Source organism: Salmo salar, chromosome ssa04 (assembly GCF_905237065.1).
Source record: "Salmo salar chromosome ssa04, Ssal_v3.1, whole genome shotgun sequence".
In the NCBI taxonomy this organism is placed as follows: domain Eukaryota; kingdom Metazoa; phylum Chordata; class Actinopteri; order Salmoniformes; family Salmonidae; genus Salmo; species Salmo salar.
Window position 1 is genome coordinate 80,247,624 of NC_059445.1, and position 18,930 is coordinate 80,266,553.

Below are 18,930 nucleotides of genomic sequence, written 5' to 3' on the forward strand. Positions count from 1 at the left end.
CTCTCTCTCTGTCTCTGTCTCTCTCTCTGTCTCTCTCTCTCTCTCTGTCTCTCTCTCTCTCTGTCTCTCTCTCTCTCTCTCTCTCTCTCTCTCTCTCCTCCTGTGTCTTCAGCTTTGAAAAGGACAAGCGTGTCAACGGAATATCACAGTGAATAAATATCTCCACAAACATTGCAATTCCAAACAGTGAAGCCCCATAAGAAGGGTGAGGTCTAAATAAAACCCCACTACGGCATAGCCTTGGCCACACAACTCTCTATTCCTGCCACACAGAGCCCTTAATACAGCACATTCAGCCAGCTCTCAATACCACTACAGTCCCCCGTAGAGAAACTGGCACACGGTACATAGTATCTGTGTGTAGATATTCCTACATCATTCCTCCACACAGAGATTGGCCTTAGCTGTTATTATGTGACCACAGTAAGGCTCTTGATCGGCTCATCAAAGCCCCTTTGAGGTTTTCACTCTCATTTCCCAGCCTGTTCCACTCCTGCAGTGGGCTCTGCTCCCTCTCTCTCTCTCTCTCTCTCTCTCTCTCTCTCTCTCTCTCTCTCTCTCTCTCTCTCTCTCACGGCTAACGCTATACGCCTCGGTATCGACCATGTCCACAGTCCTCAAAAGAGCATGGCTTGGGGAGCGGTCGGCTCTCTCTCTAATCTCTCAGCCTGGTGTGTGGAGCTAACAGCACAGCTCACTGCACCCCGCCATGCTGCGATGACTCACAATCACCATGTCAGACCTGAACACTGCCTGAGACACCTCATTCTAGACTATACATCATTACCTCACAAAACAAAATGCAAATAGTAAATATTATGTGATGAAATCGATCATGGAGTACGGCTAGAGTAGTCTGGGTGTTCATATTCTTTCTAAGTACTTCATCTGGGTCATACATGAATAAATATGACATAATATAATAGCCAACATATCCAACATAATATGCACCCAGGCCCGTATTGATCCATTGTATGTCAAATGCCAAGCTAATTATGATATATGTGCATGCTTTTAACAATTTGCTTTGCCCTGTCAAGTATTTATGAATTTTAATGTCATTAGAGAGATAGGCTTAAAGGTATGCCAGTCAATCATACCATTGACAATAATATTATCAGGTTTGAATATTTTCTAGTGTCACGACTTCCACCGAAGTCGGTCCCTCTCCTTGTTCGGGCGGCGTTCGGCGCGTCACCGGCCTTCTAGCCATCGCCGATCCACTTTTCATTTTCCATTTGTTTTGTCTTTGTCTTACAAACCTGGTTTCAATCCCCCAATTACTTGTTCATTATTTAACCCTCTGTTCCCCCCATGTTTGTTTGTGAGTAATAGTTTGTCTTGTATACGGTCCGATATTGTGGGCTAGGTATATTGTGTTGTATTTTGTGAATACTTGAGTTACGTTGATTACTCATATCTGCTGTCCTGCGCCTGACTCTCTACACCAGCTACACACAGGCCGATTACATCTAGTTCATTCCCAAACAGGTTAAATGCGCCAAGCCAATCTGATAACAGATCAGTGGTGTAATGTACTTAAGTAAAAATGATTTAAAGTACTTAAGTTAAAATACTTGAACGTATTTGCTCAGTTGGTAGAGCATTGTGCCATGGTTGTGGGTTTGATTCCCACGTGAGACAAGTATGAAAACGTATGCACTCCTTACTGTAAGTTGCTCTGTATAAAATCATCTGCTAAATGACACAAAATGTTTCTGTGGGTATCTATATTCTAGACAACTTTTACTCATTCCTAAAGAAAATACGTACTTTTTACTCCTATACATTTTCCCTGGCACCAAAAAGTATTCAGTACATTTGAATGCTCAGGCATGACAGAATTATGGTCCAATTCACGCACCTATCAATAATAACGCATTGTCATCCCAGAATAGATGGATGCAGTTCAATACATGATTAATATAATTCACCAATACATTTCTTGGTTGTCCCAAAAATATTGCTATCAGGTTGTATATCACAGCTGGCCTGGTACATTGTTTACTGTCTCCACCCATTTGTTTCAGTTTCAATGACTCAATATTTTGGACAAAAACGGACGAATATAACTAAAGCTGGGAATGTCAATGCAATTAAACTAGCAAGGGCAATGATCACAAGTCAGTCATGGCTAATAGGCTAGCGTATCTATTTATTTAGCTATTTAATTATCAAGCTAAAAACACGGTGCCTAACATTAGCTAGCTAGCTGCTGGGAGGATGTAATATCATTGGATGGGTAAGTGACCGACTTTTCGTTTTTTTGGTGACTACAGCTAGAGATGCAGGTGTCATTTGGTTAGCTAGCAAGAAATGTCAATCGCTTTGCTAGTTAGCTAGCTAGCTATGCTGAACTTGAACAACTGTTATTCAGTCAGCATATCCCTTGCGTTCGTAAATTCACTCTGGCTATCTACTCCGATTTCAGAGCACTCTCATCTGTGTGCCAGAGCGCAGAATAACTGATGAATTTACGAACATGCAACACCTGTTGAATATGACCGATGTCAGTAAACATCTGCAAAAAAAGTTATTAAATTGTTGCCAGCAGCACAGTTAGTCACTAACGTTTTTGATAACATGTAAACAGTCTAACCAGCTCTGCTAGGGCGATTAAAATGGTCAGAGTGAGGTGTTCTCTCATTTGTGTCTGGAAGTCTAGAAAGCTAGCCAACTTTAGCAAGTTAGCTTGGGAGCTTGACTGCCGTTGTGAATAACGCTCAGATCAACCCTACTTCTTGGCCAGAGCGTCCAGTGTCAATACTGCTGTGGGCACTCAGATAATCTGACAACACTCTGAATTTACAAACGACCCAGAGTGCACACTGACACATTGGAGGCAATTAAGAACGCACCTTAAGTTGTCAATCAAATGTATTTGGCATCGATCAAATGGGCGGGCAGGCAATTTCCCATTCGGGTGTCAAAATGTGGGTTGGGACAAGCATGTATTGACAGGCAAACTGCAGAAGGACAAGCAGGCTACTATTGTATGGTTCCCAATTAGAGGCAGCTGGTAATCGTTGCCTCTAATTGGGGATCATATTTACGTAGCCCGTTTTCCCACCTGTGTTTGTGGGATATTGTTTGTTTGAGTTGGTGCTTGTTGCACCACGATGTGTTGCTTGGTCATTGTTTTGGTTGTTTATCAGTGCAATTTTGGCGTCCAACTAACTTAGCTGAAAAAGTTTGAGAGAGTCTATCTAATGTTCTCTCGTTAGATTTTAGCTCATCTCGCGTTGGCTACCATTAGTTGTTGATCTTATTTTTGTTGATGTGCATAACTGAGGGAGAGATGGCCTACCTGTACATGGTTGTTTGATCAATTGAACTGTAAAGTTCCCAAATGTAAGAGGACTCCCGTGGTATTTACATATTTGCAAAGATCCATTCAGGTGTATTTTGTGGCTTTTGGCGAATGTGTTCGTTCTAATGATCTAGTCATGTTGTTGCTACTGCCTGTAAACACACAGTCCAGTTCAAAGTGAATGATGGCAGACCCGTGTGGCAAATGGCTGATTTGTATAAAGGCCTACTGTAGCTCTGATTGGCTATGGCGCACCGGTCTTTAGACTCCATGGTCCTGGACGAGACAGATGTTTTTTAGGTTTTATTTACTGCAGTGTCTATTAATTGTCCAAAACCACAGCTGCTGTCCCACTCTATATTGCTATAGAATTTTCACAAATGCTTTACTCTATGTCGTTCCCAAACATTCTATGGATTTCTGAAAATGTGAAAATGACTATATCTACTGTAACTGCACGCTTGTCAAAAAATGTACAAAAAATGTGATATTGTTCCTAGGGGTGTATATGAACAGATTTGAATAAAATGCTAAAATGCTGTCAGTTCCACTTTTTGTTTAACCTTTATTTAACTAGGCAGATCAGTTAATAACAAATTATCATTTACAATGATGGCCTACACCGGATGATGCTGGGCCAATTGTGCGCTGCCCTATGGGATTCCCAATCACGGCTGGTTGTGATACTGTCACGCCCTGACCATAGAGAGCCCTTGGTTCTCTATGGTGTAGTAGGTCAGGGCGTGACTAGGGGGTGTTCTAGTTTATATTTCTATGTTGGTGTTTTGTATGGTTCCCAATTAGAGGCAGCTGGTAATCGTTGCCTCTAATTGGGGATCATATTTAGGTAGCCGTTTTTTCCACCTGTGTTTGTGGGATATTGTTTGTTTTTGTGTGTGTGAAAGTTGCCCCCCCGGCTATCACGTTAGTTGTCAGTTTATTGCTTTTTTTTATGTTTCACTTTGAATAAAAGATGTGGAACTCAACTCACACTGCGCCTTGGTCCGTCCATTACGACGATCGTGACAGATACAACCTGGATTCAAACCAGGGTGTCTGTAGTGACACCTCTAGCACTGAGATGCAGTGCCTTAGACCGCTGCGCCACTCAGGATGAGTATGAGAATTTAGTACTTTGAAAATGATAATTTTTTCCAGCCACTGTACTTAAGTACATTTAAAACCAGCTACTTTTAGACTTTTACTCAAAAAGCATTTTACTGCGTGACTTTTACCGGAGTCATTTTCTATGAATGTATCTTTACCTTTACTCAATTATGACTTTTCCACCACTGCAGAAGATGGAGTATCACAATAACAAGGGGGCCTGCTGTACTGTACTGTATTGTATTGTATTGTACTGTACTGTATTGTATTGCAGTGTACTGTATTGTACATATATTGTACTGTATTGTATTGCACTGTATTGTACTGTACTGTACTCAATTGTATAGCACTGTACTGTACTGTACTGTATTGTATTGTATTGTACTGTACTGTTCTGTATCGCACTGTATTGTACTGTACTGTACTGTATTGTACTGTACTGTATTGTATTGTATTGTTCTGTATCGCACTGTATTGTACTGTACTGTTCTGTTCTGTATTGCACTGTATTGTACTGTTCTGTTCTGTTCTGTACTGTACTGTACTGTATTGTACTGTACTGTACTGTACTGTACTGTATTGTATTGTACTGTTCTGTTCTGTATTGCACTGTATTGTACTGTACTGTTCTGTTCTGTATTGCACTGTATTGTACTGTTCTGTTCTGTATTGCACTGTACTGTACTGTTCTGTATTGCACTGTACTGTAGCCTACCTATGAAGTAGGAGAGCAGCACGACCAGCAGGACGGCAGCAGCGATGGCCGACACCGCAGCACATTTCCAGCTGCAGTACTTGGAGGGTTTCTTCAGCTTGAACGAGCTCCTAGAGAAGGTGTTTCTGGGTAGCAGCCGCGGCGGGGGGGAGTAGACGGTCCCAGATGTCAGCGGGTACCCTGGAGACGAGCTGCTGAACAGGGGAGTGGTCCCGGACGGTGTTTTAAACAGGAAATGCCTACAGCGATGGAGAGAAAGAGAGGACACAGAGAGTTAGAATCAGCTGTTACATGGTCTCTATTACCAATAGAATGTGTAAATTGCGTTGGAGTGAACAGTCGCTTTCAGAATATAATGAGACATCTGGAGCAATGAAGTGCTCCTCTATATTCCAGCAGCAATTATTCATCGGTCATTGACATGCATTGATTTTCCTATTCTTAAAACTTATTCACACTTCAAATGGGTATAGAGACAGCGAATTATACAGCTAAAAGCATAGAGAATATAAAGATTGTTTCACATCTCCTTCCAGACTCCTACCCAGCATTTGATGATGGTCATTATCGTCGTTAGTGCTTAGAGAGAATAAGAATGAACTGCTTCTTCTTTGTCATCAGTCTCATTTCTACCTTAAACAACATACTGCAAATATACCATTATGAAGCTTAGTAAATACTGTAGTTAAGTCTGTTTTAACATTATCTCTCCCCCAGCACCTCCTTGCCCTCTTTACAGTCAGAGAGGCAGTCTGACTCTGTGGGCCGTGTCCGGTGCCCGGCTTGGCTACGGGCAGACCACAGTGCCAAGCCAGTGGCCTGCGCCAGGTGGGCGGCGGGCCAGGGGAGGTCCACGAGGAGGCAGATGGGATTGGGATGAAAGTGGAAGACAGTTGACCGTGCCGCTTTGATGCCGGTCAGAAGCTCTCACAAGCTGCTTCCCCACACTACCCAGAAGCACTCTCCTCTCAGATCTCCTTCCACATCTCCAGGCCGGATGGGGAAGGAAGCCCAAAACGACCCCCCCCCCCATCTCTCTCTCACCTCCAACAACTGAGAGAAGCTATAACCCTCTTACTGATCTCTCCCTTTCCACTTCAACAGCCCCTCCCCTCCCCTCCCCCCACACCACACCACATCAAATCACCACACACCCCAAACTCCATCTTCTTCCTTCTATTCTGTAATAGTGACTTGGTGCCGCTACTACCTGTACGTAGCCTCGTTATTGTTATTTTATTGTGTTACTTTTTTTGTTTTGTTTATTTAGTAAATCTTTTCTTAACTCTATTTTCTTAAACTGCATTGTTGGTTAAGAGCTTGTAAGTAAGCGTTTCACTGTAAGGTCTACTATACCTGTTGTATTCGGCGCATGTGACAAATCAAATTTGATTTGATTTATTCACTTCCACACAAAAAGATGTCAGTTTCTTCTTCTTCTCTCCTCAGTTTGAGAAGCAGTGACTAGATCAATGGTGGATATCTACCAATTAAGAGTCTCATCTCCTGAGGTAAGGCCTTCATGGGGTCTGATCAATCCTAGCAGGAGTACACTGACAGTAACACTAACAGGCTCTCCACAGCTCGTCTCTCAACCAACCACCAACTACTCGAGAACGCCAAGGATGGGAAAGGTCCGGGAAAAACTGTTACAAAGTAAGTAGGAAATATGTAAAAGATGTTCGTTAAATTGACTATGGGTTGTAAAGGAAAAGAGCGTTCCTTTGAAGTAGGTGTCAAGCCTTACTCAATTCTTAATTCACCGGTTTGGTTCAAATGACAGCGTTAGCTCAGAAATAATTTAATGGGGTGAGAAAGGAATAGAATGACATAGATATGAGTGAGAGAAAAAGTGAGGCTGAGTGAGGGAAAAAAAACAGGTTCGTTGCAAAAACAAAGTGTAGGAGGCATGTGTACATCTCATAACTCAAGGCCTTACCTTAACGTGTCTGTCTTTACATTTGGGATCAGTCTAACATTGGACTTCACAGGCAGTCAAGGTCAACTGTGAAACCTGCTCAAGGCAACAGCCTGTTTTTCATAGCCATGATGATTGTATATTGGCATTCCTCACCTGGAATAGTGCTGATAAAGTGGGCTGACTAGCCTGTCTCCCCCACCAGTCAATATCAAATGATGGCTAGCTGCTGAGATCAACACACACCCCACTAATCCCAAGGTCTCTGAAATGTGACCTAATAATCAACCTTCAATTCACTCTAATAATCTCCCCCCTGTATAAAGTGAAATAAACACCTTGAGTGATGGTTTGTTCTGAACATAATATATTAAATATACTGTGAATATATGTCTTATATTAACAGAGAAACTGCGAGGGGTGATCAAAGGGATTACATCAAAGGATATGTTTGATGTATTTGATGGGTTGATCGCCATTTTGGTTGTGTTAAATATGATTTCAGCCTACTACGATGCACACATGCTGACTTTCCAGTTGGCCATTACTGCCTCAGAGTATCATTCTCCAGGCCTCAGAGTATCATTCTAAAGGGCCTCACAGTATCATTCTCCAGGCCTCAGAGTATCATTCTCCAGGCCTCAGAGTATCATTCTCCAGGCCTCACAGTATCATTGCCCAGGCCTCGCAGTATCATTGCCCAGGCCTCAGAGTATCATTCTCCAGACCTCAGAGTATCATTTCCCAGGCCTCACAGTATCATTGCCCAGGCCTCACAGTATCATTGCCCAGGCCTCAGAGTATCATTCTCCAGACCTCAGAGTATCATTTCCCAGGCCTCACAGTATCATTGCCCAGGCCTCGCAGTATCATTGCCCAGGCCTCACAGTATCATTGCCCAGGCCTCAGAGTATCATTCTAAAGGGCCTCAGAGTATCATTCTCCAGGCCTCACAGTATCATTGCCCAGGCCTCAGAGTATCATTCTAAAGGGCCTCAGAGTATCATTCTCCAGGCCTCAGAGTATCATTGCCCAGGCCTCACAGTATCATTGCCCAGGCCTCACAGTATCATTCTAAAGGGCCTCAGAGTATCATTCTCCAGGCCTCACAGTATCATTGCCCAGGCCTCAGAGTATCATTCTAAAGGGCCTCAGAGTATCATTCTCCAGGCCTCAGAGTATCATTGCCCAGGCCTCACAGTATCATTGCCCAGGCCTCACAGTATCATTGCCCAGGCCTCAAAGTATCATTGCCCAGGCCTCACAGTATCATTGCCCAGGCCTCAAAGTATCATTGCCCAGGCCTCACAGTATCATTGCCCAGGCCTCAGAGTATCATTCTAAAGGGCCTCAGAGTATCATTCTCCAGGCCTCACAGTATCATTGCCCAGGCCTCAGAGTATCATTCTAAAGGGCCTCAGAGTATCATTCTCCAGGCCTCAGAGTATCATTGCCCAGGCCTCACAGTATCATTGCCCAGGCCTCACAGTATCATTGCCCAGGCCTCGCAGTATCATTGCCCAGGCCTCACAGTATCATTGCCCAGGCCTCAGAGTATCATTCTAAAGGGCCTCAGAGTATCATTCTCCAGGCCTCAGAGTATCATTGCCCAGGCCTCACAGTATCATTGCCCAGGCCTCACAGTATCATTCTAAAGGGCCTCAGAGTATCATTCTCCAGGCCTCACAGTATCATTGCCCAGGCCTCAGAGTATCATTCTAAAGGGCCTCAGAGTATCATTCTCCAGGCCTGAGAGTATCATTGCCCAGGCCTCACAGTATCATTGCCCAGGCCTCAGAGTATCATGGCCCAGGCCTCAGAGTATCATTGCCCAGGCCTCAGAGTATCATTGCCTATACTCCTAAGTATAAAGGGGATGAAGACAGTGAAAAGTGGTGTCACCACGGCAACCTGAGAATGTATTACACTGGGAAAGGAGTGACAATGGGACCTCTGCCCCGTCTCCACCAGCAGCCCTTCCTAACAGCTGTGTCCGTGCACTAATGAAAACATGGCCGAGGTTAGCGTCCTGCCCCTTAGCCTGGCTTTCCCGCCGAAGCTGCCTGATTAATGGCTTGTACCATGGTGACAGGCAGGCAGGCAGACCGCTGCCTGCGGACATCACATCACACTGCGTTAGTGGAGAGAATATCCTCTCAGCTAGATGCATGTTAATTGCAACATGTCAGGCGGCAGGTAAATTAATCCATAAATCAATCATATTTCATCCACCAGGGCACTAGTTATATAGCCGTTGTCAGAGACAGCATTGCAAAGCAAAACAGAGATAGTATAATGGCTTTGACAAGTACTAAATAGAGTGACGAGAGGAGATGGATGACAAATCACAGTTCATTACGTGTGGGTATTATCATTTGAATCATACAACACAATGTTCTCACAACATACACTAGATCATATTATCTCTCCTGACATGGCAAAGAAGGCAGTGTGGGGTCCAAATCTGTCAATAGTGAAATAAAATATACATGCTGTTCAGCAGTTATTACAATACCACTTTAGCCCAAGTTCACATACCTCTTTCACATTACCTTCAGTTCACATACCTCCTCACATTACCCTCAGTTCACATACCTCCTCACATTACCTTCAGTTCACATACCTCCTCGCATTACCCTCAGTTCACATACCTCCTCACATTACGTTCAGTTCACATACCTCCTCACATTACCCTCAGTTCACATACCTCCTCACATTACCCTCAGTTCACATACCTCCTCACATTACCCTCAGTTCACATACCTCCTCACATTACCTTCAGTTCACATACCTCCTCACATTACCCTCAGTTCACATACCTCCTCACATTACCCTCAGTTCACATACCTCTTTCACATTACCTTCAGTTCACATACCTCTTTCACATTAGCTTCAGTTCACATACCTCTTTCACATTACCCTCAGTTCACATACCTCCTCACATTACCTTCAGTTCACATACCTCCTCACATTACCTTCAGTTCACATACCTTCTCACATTACCCTCAGTTCACATACCTCTTCACATTACCCTCAGTTCACATACCTCCTCACATTACCCTCAGTTCACATACCTCCTCACATTACCTTCAGTTCACATACCTCCTCACATTACCCTCAGTTCACATACCTCCTCACATTACCTTCAGTTCACATACCTCCTCACATTACGTTCAGTTCACATACCTCCTCACATTACCCTCAGTTCACATACCTCCTCACATTACCCTCAGTTCACATACCTCCTCACATTACCTTCAGTTCACATACCTCCTCACATTACCCTCAGTTCACATACCTCCTCACATTACCTTCAGTTCACATACCTCCTCACATTACCCTCAGTTCACATACCTCCTCACATTACCCTCAGTTCACATACCTCTTTCACATTACCTTCAGTTCACATACCTCTTTCACATTAGCTTCAGTTCACATACCTCTTTCACATTACCCTCAGTTCACATACCTCCTCACATTACCTTCAGTTCACATACCTCCTCACATTACCCTCAGTTCACATACCTCCTCACATTACCTTCAGTTCACATACCTCCTCACATTACCCTCAGTTCACATACCTCTTCACATTACCCTCAGTTCACATACCTCCTCACATTACCCTCAGTTCACATACCTCCTCACATTACCTTCAGTTCACATACCTCCTCACATTACCCTCAGTTCACATACCTCCTCACATTACCTTCAGTTCACATACCTCCTCACATTACCCTCAGTTCACATACCTCCTCACATTACCTTCAGTTCACATACCTCCTCACATTACCTTCAGTTCACATACCTCCTCACATTACCCTCAGTTCACATACCTCCTCACATTACCTTCAGTTCACATACCTCCTCACATTACCCTCAGTTCACATACCTCCTCACATTACCTTCAGTTCACATACCTCCTCACATTACCCTCAGTTCACATACCTCCTCACATTACCTTCAGTTCACATACCTCCTCACATTACCTTCAGTTCACATACCTCCTCACATTACCTTCAGTTCACATACCTCCTCACATTACCCTCAGTTCACATACCTCCTCACATTACCCTCAGTTCACATACCTCTTTCACATTACCTTCAGTTCACATACCTCTTTCACATTACCTTCAGTTCACATACCTCTTTCACATTAGCCTCAGTTCACATACCTCCTCACATTACCTTCAGTTCACATACCTCCTCACATTACCCTCAGTTCACATACCTCCTCACATTACCTTCAGTTCACATACCTCCTCACATTACCCTCAGTTCACATACCTCTTCACATTACCCTCAGTTCACATACCTCCTCACATTACCCTCAGTTCACATACCTCCTCACATTACCTTCAGTTCACATACCTCCTCACATTACCCTCAGTTCACATACCTCCTCACATTACCTTCAGTTCACATACCTCCTCACATTACCCTCAGTTCACATACCTCCTCACATTACCTTCAGTTCACATACCTCCTCACATTACCTTCAGTTCACATACCTCCTCACATTACCCTCAGTTCACATACCTCCTCACATTACCTTCAGTTCACATACCTCCTCACATTACCCTCAGTTCACATACCTCCTCACATTACCTTCAGTTCACATACCTCCTCACATTACCCTCAGTTCACATACCTCCTCACATTACCTTCAGTTCACATACCTCCTCACATTACCTTCAGTTCACATACCTCCTCACATTACCTTCAGTTCACATACCTCCTCACATTACCCTCAGTTCACATACCTCCTCACATTACCCTCAGTTCACATACCTCCTCACATTACCTTCAGTTCTGAATCATCAATATCATTGTGACTAAGTACATTATATGAAGGTTATAGCAGACAGTTGACCTGCAGTGAAAATACCAACCAAATGCCTTATAGGACAATATGAACCCATAATAAAAGGCCTTCAAACGTGAATTGCTTTAGATAACACGCAATATCAAATACCTGCATATTTTAACAGAGGAGAGAGAGCATTAACGCTACATTTGAATTATGATTTGATTTTGTTCTACGATGTAAAAAAAGAAGAAGAAAGCAATCTCACCTACTAGGTATACGCTATTCCGTTTCAGATGAGACGTTTGGTCTTTTTGTCTTTGTATTTACTTTTCTAAATGTTTGTCTATCATCCTTTAAGTAGCACTTACGGTAAAAGTATTTTCTTTCCTTCCTGCTCCTGTTTGCAAATTGGTCACAACATGCCACTCACAGAGGAGTTAATACCCACACAGACAGTTAAACAGGACCACCGACAAATACAAACCAAGCCAGAATAAAATAAGAGGGCAAATAGTTTCTCTTTTACATTAAAGACTTCTCTCATCCTGGGGGAGGGCGTGAAAAGCCAGAGCAATTAACAAGTAAATGGAGATTTTACAGATAATGAACATGAATTCAACTGGAGTCAAGCCTTATTAGTATTCAGCCAGACATACCAGGACATCATGGTAAAGCTATCAAGGGCAAGAGACATTTTGCAAAATGTTGTAATGAACCCTGGTTGGCATTCGAGGCACGGAGAGCTGAACTGTTGGAGGTTCTAGCTGCCAATCGGTCTCTCTCAATACCAAAACCTCCAGGATGGTATGCAAGCAGGGGCAGGTCTGTCTGCAACCCACTCAGCTAGATGTTAAGACACTGAACCATTCTGACCGCACCGAAGGTGCCAGAGCCAGTCAATCTAATCGAATAAAATCAACATCAAAAGATTTCAGAGTTCAAAATCAAATTTGCCACATGCACTGAATATGCACCGAGACTTTACTGTGAAATGCTTACTTACGAGCCCTTTTCCAACAATCTAAGAAAAATGTTTAAAAAAAAATAGTAAGACAAAATAACAATAACGAGGCTATACACAAGAGTCAAATCCCCTAGTGGGGCTGGTTTATCATTTGGTTTACTACCTTCAAAAGGGATTTAGTGATCTTGCAATAGTTTCCTCTATGTAATGTATTGCACCATGCAATATAAGGGACCACAAAGGAAATAAGTCACTGACTTTATTGTGTTATCCCTAACTAGTTTTTAATGTATGTACTGCATGTAGCCTATATTAGGGCTGTGATGATACCAATATCACAATATTTGGTCTTTTAAAAACATTGGTCCTTTAAAAACTTGCTGTATGTAAAATATTGGTTGCTATAGCTTGGAAAATAAATGAATGTGAATCTGGATGACAGCATAATGTTTGTTTCCAACATTAGGGCTGTTTTCCTAAAGAAGTTAAATCCGCTTTTTTATTTTATTTCCTTGTCACGATACTAACAAGTATTGCGATATTGGTATCATCCCGGCCCTGATAGATAAGTACTTTTTTAAACTGTCAAATAAAATCAATCAATCAATCTTTGAAGACTTCAACAACAGCCAACCACAACGCGGCATTTGAACACAGATAAAAATAATTGATATAGCATAGCTCAGAAGATGTTTCTCCTAGACTGAGCTCACAGTTAAGAGATTTAGAGACTGGGTCTCAGAGAGAGACTGGGTCTCAGAGAGAGAGACTGGGTCTCAGAGAGAGAGACTGGGTCTCAGAGAGAGACTGGGTCTCAGAGAGAGACTGGGTCTCAGAGAGAGAGACTGGGTCTCAGAGAGAGAGACTGGGTCTCAGAGAGAGAGACTGGGTCTCAGAGAGAGAGACTGGGTCTCAGAGAGAGACTGGGTCTCAGAGAGAGACTGGGTCTCAGAGAGAGAGACTGGGTCTCAGAGAGAGAGAGACTGGGTCTCAGAGAGAGAGAGACTGGGTCTCAGAGAGAGACTGGGTCTCAGAGAGAGACTGGGTCTCAGAGAGAGAGAGACTGGGTCTCAGAGAGAGAGAGACTGGGTCTCAGAGAGAGACTGGGTCTCAGAGAGAGAGACTGGGTCTCAGAGAGAGAGAGACTGGGTCTCAGAGAGAGACTGGGTCTCAGAGAGAGACTGGGTCTCAGTGGGGATGAAACAGTGAACAAAAATGCATTTCACATTAGTCCCCCATTTGGAAATTGAACAAGCTACAAACACATAACCATTTAACGTGGCAGTTTTCAATATTTACATGGTAATACAGTACCAGTATGTACCACAATAATACAACAATAATACCGTAATAATACCATAATACCACAATAATACCACAACAATACCGTAATAATACCATAATAATACCATAATACCATAATAATACCACAATACCACCACAGTAATACCATAGTAATACCATAATAATACCACAAGAATACCACAATAATACCACAATAACACCATAATACCACAATAATACCACAATAATATCATAATAATACCATAATAATACCACAATAATACCATAACAAAACCACAATAATACCACGATAATACCACAATAATACCATCATAATACAACAATAATACGATATTAATACCACAATAATACCATAATAATACCACAATACCATAATAATACCACAATAACACCATGATAATACCAAGATAATACCACAATAATACCATAATAATACAACAATAATACCATAATACCACAATAATACCACAATAATACCATAATAATACAACAATAATACCACAATAATACCACAATAATACCATAATAATACCATAGTAATACCACAATAATACCATAATAATACCACGATAATACCACAATAATACAACAATAATACCACGATAATACCACAATAATACGATATTAATACCACAATAATACCATAACAATACTATAACAATACTATAATAATACCACAATAATTCCATAATAAAACCACAATAATACCATAACAATACTATAACAATACTATAATAATACCACAATAATTCCATAATAAAACCACAATAATACCATAACAATACTATAACAATCAGTGGCTTGGTCTTCATATTGCATGAGCCATAAAATATTAAACATCTCAATGAGATTTCATACTACGTTGTGAACAGACTTTGAGCGTTGTTTAATAGCCTACATACACTAGTATATACCAGTTAGCAGATGCTTTTATCCAAAGCGACTAACAGTCATGTGTGCATACATTTTAAGTATGGGTGGTCCTAGGAATCAAACCCACTATCTTGGCATAGCAAGCACTATGCTCTACCAACTGAGCTACAGAGGACCACGAGGGTAAAGTTGGGCTCATACATGCCAGATGAGGCTAATAACAAATGTCTTTGCAAATTGACTAAGTGCATGCTATGCATTCTGTTGTTGAGAATATAGGAGAACCACCAATAGGCCTACAGCACCATTGCAGATGTGGTCGCTATTCACTACACCCTGTTTAATTGGGCTCCTCAGCAGAAATCGACTGCTGGGGGAGCACATTCAATCTGGAGAGAGAGAGAGAGAGAGAGAGAGAGAGAGAGAGAGAGAGAGAGAGAGAGAGAGAGAGAGAGAGAGAGAGAGAGAGAGAGAGAGAGAGAGAGAGAGAGAGAGAGAGAGAGAGAGGAAAAGAGTGAGAGAGAGAGAGAGAGAGAGAGAGAGAAAAGAGTGAGAGCGAGAGGAATGGTCCAAGCGTCTCAAACAAGACCATGGGGAGACAGGGAGAGAGCGGAGCGGGCAGTGACTCAGCTCACCTCTCAGTAACGAAGATTTTATTATTTCATTTCTGGAATGTGGTGAGACTGGGCCCTGGAATAAGACAGAAGTTATGTGAAAAAGAAACCTGCTACGATCCATCTATTCATAGACCACATCCTATATACGGTAGGACTATATTCCTCTAAACTAATGGGTAAATTAAGTACAATTTACAGAGCCACACATGGGAATTGAAGTATCCCCAAATGGATCCTTTATGGATTACATCGATGTCACCCTGAATACTTTTGCTGCTCATTCATGAACTGGAGTTCCATAGCGTATAAAGACTAGACCAGGAGGGAATGCTATAAGATAGTACACTATGTTTCTACTGTAGTTCCATAGCGTATAAAGACTAGACCAGGAGGGAATGCTATAAGATAGTACACTATGTTTCTACTGTAGTTCCATAGCGTATAAAGACTAGACCAGGAGGGAATGCTATAAGATAGTACACTATGTTTCTACTGTAGTTCCATAGCGTATAAAGACTAGACCAGGAGGGAATGCTATAAGATAGTACACTATGTTTCTACTGTAGTTCCATAGCGTATAAAGACTAGACCAGGAGGGAATAACATAAGATAGTACACTATGTGTCTACTGTAGTCGTGTACAATAATGGTAAGCTTATACAGATGATTTGTTCCATTGCAAAAAAATGCTTTTCTAAGCCAAACCCAAGACGTGTGAATGTACTGTATGCGTTATATTATCTCCACGGCAGTATGATGGACAGCGTGGCTGGTGGTTCCAGGTCGTAGGGTAAAGGGTCAGGCCCCAGCTGAAATGCTGTTTTGTTCCTATGAGGGAGACTGTAAAGAGGAAGCAGTATTAATGGGTGAAACTAAGTAAAAGTGCTAGCGCTGCAAGACGCCCTAGACAGAGGGAGGGGCATCTGAAAGACAAAGAAATATGAACTGAAGTGTGTGAGGTCAGGCCCATATGCCCAGACAGAAGCTATATTAATCTGCCTGCTGAGAACAGGCACTGAGGTGGCAGGGGGAGACGGGAAGAGAGAAGGTGGGGGACGAGAGAAGGTGGGGGATGGAAGGGGAGGCCGCAGTGAGGGGAAAGATGCAGTGTTGTTGTACTGTTTTGTGTGTGTTTTTTGCATGTGTGCATTCTGCCGAGATGCGCTTTTAAAGGGATAGTGTACGATTTTTTTGCAACTAAGCCCCTTTTCTACTTACCCAGAGTCAAATTAACTCCATTGATTCCATATTTCCGATGGTGTCAACATAATTGTATTTTCATGCATTTTGGAGTAGAATGTATTTTTTTTAAGTCACCTGAATTGACCTTTACACATTCGCTCTACAAAAAAATATCTCCTCAGCAAAGAGCAACCACCACCCTCCACCCACCCACCCACCCACCAACCACCTTTGTCACCGCTGCTGAAAAAACTCCTAGGAGAAACACTGCGTAGGAAGAGCAGATTGGAGAGTAATGATGTGCTGTCGGTCCACTCTAAAAAAGGGAGGGTCATAAATCCTAACAAACCAGCTAACAAACCAGCCTACTGGAGACGTTTGGGGAAATATATGGCCTAAAAACCTGAAAAGCAGCAGAACACAACTCATGCTGCAACAGTAGTACACCAAACCAGGAATTGAAGCCCACAATCCTGAGCAGTAACTCATTATTCTGGTGCATCTCAGAAAACATGATGGAATTTAGAAACATCTATAAATATCTATACTGTGTAAAACATTTTTTTTTTAAGCTTTCCTTTCTTTGTGGAGGCATTCTGGCTGTGACTCAGGCGCCAGGCTCCATTTTGGAGAGGAGGGAGCAGGTAGGTAGAGGCGCCAGGCTCCATTTTGGAGAGGAGGGAGCAGGTAGGTAGAGGCGCCAGGCTCCATTTTGGAGAGGAGGGAGCAGGTAGGTAGAGGCGCCAGGGTCCATTTTGGAGAGGAGGGAGCAGGTAGGTAGAGGCGCCAGGGTCCATTTTGGAGAGGAGGGAGCAGGTAGGTAGAGGCGCACGGTGGTAACAGGCATAGCAGGAGCTGTGCCTGTGCTCCCGATGAATAAAACATCTGAGAGACGAGCCCTGTTGCCCCGACCTCATGAATTGTGCACGCATCGTGTTTGAGGTGTGATCGGGGAACATCGAGGAGTGACCCACAGCCCAGCGTAAGCCCGGCAACCACACACCACGGCAACCACACACCAAACAAAAGACAGAACAGAGGGAGAGAGGAAGGCACTAGCTTCTATGTCCCAGAACCCCAGAGGGAGAGCAGCGGGCAGGGTTGTGCGGCACCGTGTGACAGAGGGAGAGCAGCGGGCAGGATTGTGCGGCTCCGTGTGACAGAGGGAGAGCAGCGGGCAGGATTGTGCGGCACCGTGTGACAGAGGGAGAGCAGCGGGCAGGACTGTGCGGCTCCGCGTGACAGAGGGAGTGCAGCGTGCAGGGCTGTGGGGCTCCGCGTGACAGAGGGAGAGCAGCGGGCAGGACTGTGCGGCTCCGTGTGACAGAGGGAGAGCAGCGGGCAGGACTGTGGGGCACCGTGTGACAGAGGGAGTGCAGCGTGCAGGACTGTGGGGCTCCGCGTGACAGAGGGAGAGCAGCGGGCAGGATTGTGCGGCACCGTGTGACAGAGGGAGAGCAGCGGGCAGGACTGTGCGGCTCCGCGTGACAGAGGGAGTGCAGCGTGCAGGGCTGTGGGGCTCCGCGTGACAGAGGGAGAGCAGCGGGCAGGACTGTGCGGCTCCGTGTGACAGAGGGAGAGCAGCGGGCAGGACTGTGGGGCACCGTGTGACAGAGGGAGTGCAGCGGGCAGGACTGTGCGGCTCCGCGTGACAGAGGGAGTGCAGCGGGCAGGACTGTGGGGCTCCGCGTGACAGAGCGAGAGCAGCGGGCAGGACTGTGCGGCTCCGTGTGACAGAGGGAGAGCAGCGGGCAGGACTGTGGGGCACCGTGTGACAGAGGGAGTGCAGCGGGCAGGACTGTGCGGCTCCGCGTGACAGAGGGAGTGCAGCGGGCAGGACTGTGGGGCACCGCGTGACAGAGGGAGTGCAGCGGGCAGGACTGTGGGGCACCGTGTGACAGAGGGAGTGCAGCGGGCAGGACTGTGGGGCTCCGCGTGACAGCGGGAGTGCAGCGGGCAGGACTGTGGGGCTCCGCGTGACAGAGGGAGTGCAGCGGGCAGGACTGTGGGGCACCGAGTGACAGAGGGAGTGCAGCGGGCAGGACTGTGGGGCACCGCGTGACAGAGGGAGAGCTAGATCACATTGTAACTCAATACACTGTTTGCTGACAAAAAGGCAGGGACAGAAGGCC

At 44.2% G+C, this 18,930-nt stretch overlaps 1 protein-coding gene across 2 annotated transcripts in view; it reads right to left on the bottom strand.

The window, feature by feature from the left end:
• LOC106603922 (teneurin-2) overlaps positions 1-18,930 on the bottom strand; it is a 129,269-nt gene that overhangs the window by 72,224 nt on the left and 38,115 nt on the right. For both annotated transcript variants that reach the window (XM_045717387.1, XM_045717388.1), the window contains one exon: positions 5,133-5,371. In XM_045717387.1, coding sequence (XP_045573343.1) covers positions 5,133-5,371 — 239 coding nt within the window. The remainder of the gene's footprint in view (positions 1-5,132; positions 5,372-18,930) is intronic.